Source organism: Sinocyclocheilus anshuiensis, unplaced genomic scaffold, assembly GCF_001515605.1.
Source record: "Sinocyclocheilus anshuiensis isolate Anshui unplaced genomic scaffold, SAMN03320099.WGS_v1.1 scaffold1474, whole genome shotgun sequence".
Taxonomy (NCBI): Eukaryota; Metazoa; Chordata; class Actinopteri; order Cypriniformes; family Cyprinidae; genus Sinocyclocheilus; species Sinocyclocheilus anshuiensis.
Window position 1 is genome coordinate 48,054 of NW_015558627.1, and position 4,286 is coordinate 52,339.

Below are 4,286 nucleotides of genomic sequence, written 5' to 3' on the forward strand. Positions count from 1 at the left end.
GGCGTAACATTTCCGTCACACGCTTGAGGTATTCAGCCAATCACAACGCACTGGATAGCTGGCCAATCAGAGCACACCTCACTTTTCAGACCGATGAGCTTTGTAAAAATCGGCGCGTTTCAGAAAAGCGGGGCATAGAGGAGAAACAATAATATACAGTATGTGGAAAATAATGTGTTTTTTTAACCTTAATAAACATAATTTCATTACACCAAATACACAAAATAATGTTCTTTTTAGCAACGTCATATGACCCCTTTAAAGAACTTTGGCAAACAACAATCTGAATTTCATCTTAAATACAAAGTGTTACAAGGACACAGCTTAGAGATTAAGATTCCAGTTTCTTAGCACAGCAGTTGTACACATAAAGTGGCTGGAAGGAGAGACACACCTTTTCTTCTTTATTCAACTCAGACAGTGATTGTTATTCTGCTCGGCTCGGTACAGTCCGCGGGTTAGTGGCAACATGTTTCCCATTTTCATTTCTGCATACTCTAAATATTGAGAAGTTTCCTTTTTGAACTCTGAGAAATGTTGTGTCTACACCATCTAACGGCTGAGAATAACAGAACTTGACCCAACAGCTTTGCAAATCAGTCAGTACAGCAGAAGCTAGAGGTGGGAAACCTCTAAAGTGGCCTCTCTCAAAGATCCTCATGAGAATTGAAAGTCTGTCTGTTCAGCAACCATACATAGTAACCACCTAGTGACCATGTAGAATGATAGAATGACTGAGACAGAACAACAGAATGACAGACAGAACAATAGAAATGCAGATAGAACGATGCAGCGACAGACAGAATGACAGAACAGTAGAACAAAAGAACGCTACGGCGATCAATAGAATGCTAGAACGATAGATAGGATAGCTAGAACAATGGACGGACGGACAGACGGATGGATGGATGGATAAATGAGCCTGGTGATCTGGAGTGTGACATCAGATGTGTCTAATGCACACGCATCATGTATCTGAAAAATGAACGTCTGTCAGTCTTTGGTTCCCTTGGAAATGAAAGGCTTTATTTATGGAGCCAGATCAGTCTCAAAAATAATACATTTACAAAATAAAATTCATAAATGCACAGCACAATTCACATTTACAAAATCCAATTCATAAATTCAAAACACAATTCATAAATACACAAGTAAAAGCATAAATATTTCCCCAAATGCTCACACAAATGCATCTTACCTAAATAAATTTAAAATGTTTCCACAAATATGTATATATCAAGTTCTTGAATTAATTTCCATCACGCATTTATGAATGATGTTAGATGTATTTATGAATCGTTGAATCTGCATTTGCAAATCGTCACACGTGCGCGGACTGCTTTGAATTTGTGTGCGGTATTTTTGAGACCTTCCTGGCAGGTTAAGATTCATAAATATCTTTTTTTGGAGGATGTTCCGTTCAGCCAATCGCGGTGAGCTTTTAATCCACCAATCAAAACACTCTTTACTGAACAGACTCAAGAAGCTCAACGCTGCGCTTGTACTGTGCATTGTTCCATGAGGTCTTTATCATTCAAGACATTTTAATAGGTACTCTATTTTTACCACCTGTTTACAATTTCTACAATATCACATTATGATTTATATCGTTCGCACGAAATACAGCTACCCGGTTAGCCTGCTGTTTTATACACCAAAGTTGCAGCTGTTTATTCAGATCAGTAATGTTATTAAGTGTTAACTTAAATGTCCAGATATTTAATTTAAAAATTACAATGATGTGATGTGTTGTGTTCTGTTGTTGTTGTTAGTAGTAGTATCAGGTTAGCAGTAACTTTTGATCAGGCATTACAAACAGCTACCACCACCGAAGGGAGATTTCGAACACTCAGCGGAGAGATTGCAGCATGGAGGATGAAAACCAGACTCAATGAGTAAGTAAAGTCATTTTCTTATGATTAAAGGTTGTTTTAGTTAATGAAGTGAGCAGTTTGCTGTATTACAAAGTTGTTAATCCAAGCCAACTTTCTTATACTATAACTGGTGTTTGTAGGAATCACATGATGAATGGGCGATAAACAATCAATAAAACAACGATTTCGATTATAAACTATCGAGTAATTTTAAATACGTTTTGTAGTCAGTGGGTTCTAAAGTTACCATCGAGACCAGCTAGGGATGCTACGGATTATCTGCTTTTATGTTTTAAAAGTACCGATGCACCAGTTATTTCATTAAAAATGCAATCTTTACATCTTTTTTCAAATGTAGGTTCTATCTCTATTTGGACATAATTTCTTTCAGCTTTGAGTGGTTTATGTTGCAAAAGCGATAGGCAGAGTGATGACGATCTGTTCTACCTGCTTGTCATTCTGCAGTGTATTAGAACATTAATTTGTTAATTTGCACATTCATCTGATATGTTAAACATATTTTTAGGAGTTGCTGAAGCGTTACATTCTCCAGCGACTTCAAGACCGTGTGCAACATGTCCTGGAGAGACAGCCTCTGGACACAGATTATCAGCAGTTTGTTTGCAGGCAGGAGCTTGTAATAATCAGCGCCCTGGCTAATATAATAAACATTTCTGATTATGTTATATCAGCGCTTACACATCTAAATATTGCCATACAGCGCCAGATGGATAGTGAAGAGGTGTGTGTTACAGTGGATGTGGAAAGAGGTGGTGGACGTGGACGTCCAAGATTGACAATTTCAACAAATACTCTTATCCACCTTATTGAACTTGGTCTCCCTTTAAAATGTGTAGCCAATATATTGGGAGTGTCTCGAGCAACATTGTGTAGAAGGATGGCTGACAACAATTTGTCAGTTACAGCACTGTACAGCACTTCTACCGATGAAGAGCTAGATGTTCTCGTGACAGAAGTGAAGAATTATTTGCCAGATGCTGGATACAGAATGGTCCGAGGGGCTCTCCTTGCAAAAGGGCACCGTCTTCAGTGGGACAGAGTCGTTGCATCTATGCATCGTGTGGACAGTGTTGGTGTCCTGTCAAGAATGACCAACCTAAGGTGCATGGCTCGAAGAACATATAGAGTTCCTTGTCCCAAGTATATGGTCCATGTTGACATCAACCACAAACTCATCAGGTAATTCTGAGTGGAATGTCACAATTGTAGTTAGTATATATGAGAAATGATTGCCAAGTAATACCAGAGTGTAGTTAGTAAAACATCTTTCATATTCAGCTGCAACATTCACACTTTTGCTATTTGTAACTCTGCCTGTGAACCATGCTAAAGTCTTTTTTTTGTTTTGTTTACTGTTTTCTATATAAAATTTTCCTACATAATGTAAAGAATATTCTGTGAAAATATAACCTTGATATTTGGTGATAATAGTGAAACTATTGACTGAAATCAAACATTGATACTCTATCTCATATTTATATTATGAGACTTAACCTGGATTTCATCTACTGGGTCACATTTACACCGACTCAACATTCTGGGAGAGACTATTAACTGCATTTTCAACAAAAAAACTATCAACTGTAGCAATTTATTTGTAGTCATTTTTATTGTTTCAAATGGAGTTTTGTTTATACCTGTAACCTAGGTACAACATTGTAATTTTTGGAGGAATAGATGGTTATTCAAGAAAGGTATGAATTTGCTTACATTTCTTGACTGCAGTGTGCACAATTTACTTGTCCTAAAAATGATTTATTTTATCAATTTACATTTACATCCTATTATGTTTTATTGTACAGATAATGTACCTTAAAGGTAGCGAACAATAATCACCCTGACACCCATTTGGCCATCTTCAGCGAGGCTGTAAATGAACATGGCTTTCCACAGAGGTAAGTGTTTTAAATAGAAACCTAGAAATCAGCAAATCCTTTGTCACACGGTTATGTTATGTAAGATTTGACCTCCTAGTTCATAATCAATTGTGGTTGAGTAATGCTTCAATGTTTAATACTTCGTTTTTTAGAGTGAGAGGTGATCATGGAGGGGAAAATGTTGGAGTGGCCCAGCTAATGTTTTCAGTTCGTGGAACTGACTATAATAGCTTCATTGCTGGTAAAAGCGTACATAATCAGAGGTAATTTGAATTATGTGTTGCTCTTTGTTGTTAACAATTGTGTTTTTGTTTGAACCTCATTGTTATGATGGCAGCAGATCTAAAATGTCTAAAATGTAAAAGAACAAAATTATAAATAACAGAATTTAGACAAATATTATTAAAACGTACAATAGCTTTTCACATTTGTTTATTCTTTTATCATTGTAACATACATCGTTATAATATATATATATATATATATATATATAGACAGTCTGTCTACATGCTAT

At 36.3% G+C, this 4,286-nt stretch overlaps 1 protein-coding gene across 1 annotated transcript in view; it reads left to right on the top strand.

Moving 5' to 3' along the window:
• Window positions 1–1,597: 1,597 nt before the first annotated feature.
• Window positions 1,598–4,286, top strand: part of LOC107680739 (uncharacterized) — an 18,134-nt gene continuing 15,445 nt past the window's right edge. The window contains exons 1-5 of the mRNA XM_016476786.1: window positions 1,598–1,633; window positions 2,401–3,074; window positions 3,544–3,589; window positions 3,714–3,790; window positions 3,925–4,035. Of these exons, the coding sequence (XP_016332272.1) occupies window positions 1,598–1,633; window positions 2,401–3,074; window positions 3,544–3,589; window positions 3,714–3,790; window positions 3,925–4,035 (944 nt within the window). The remainder of the gene's footprint in view (window positions 1,634–2,400; window positions 3,075–3,543; window positions 3,590–3,713; window positions 3,791–3,924; window positions 4,036–4,286) is intronic.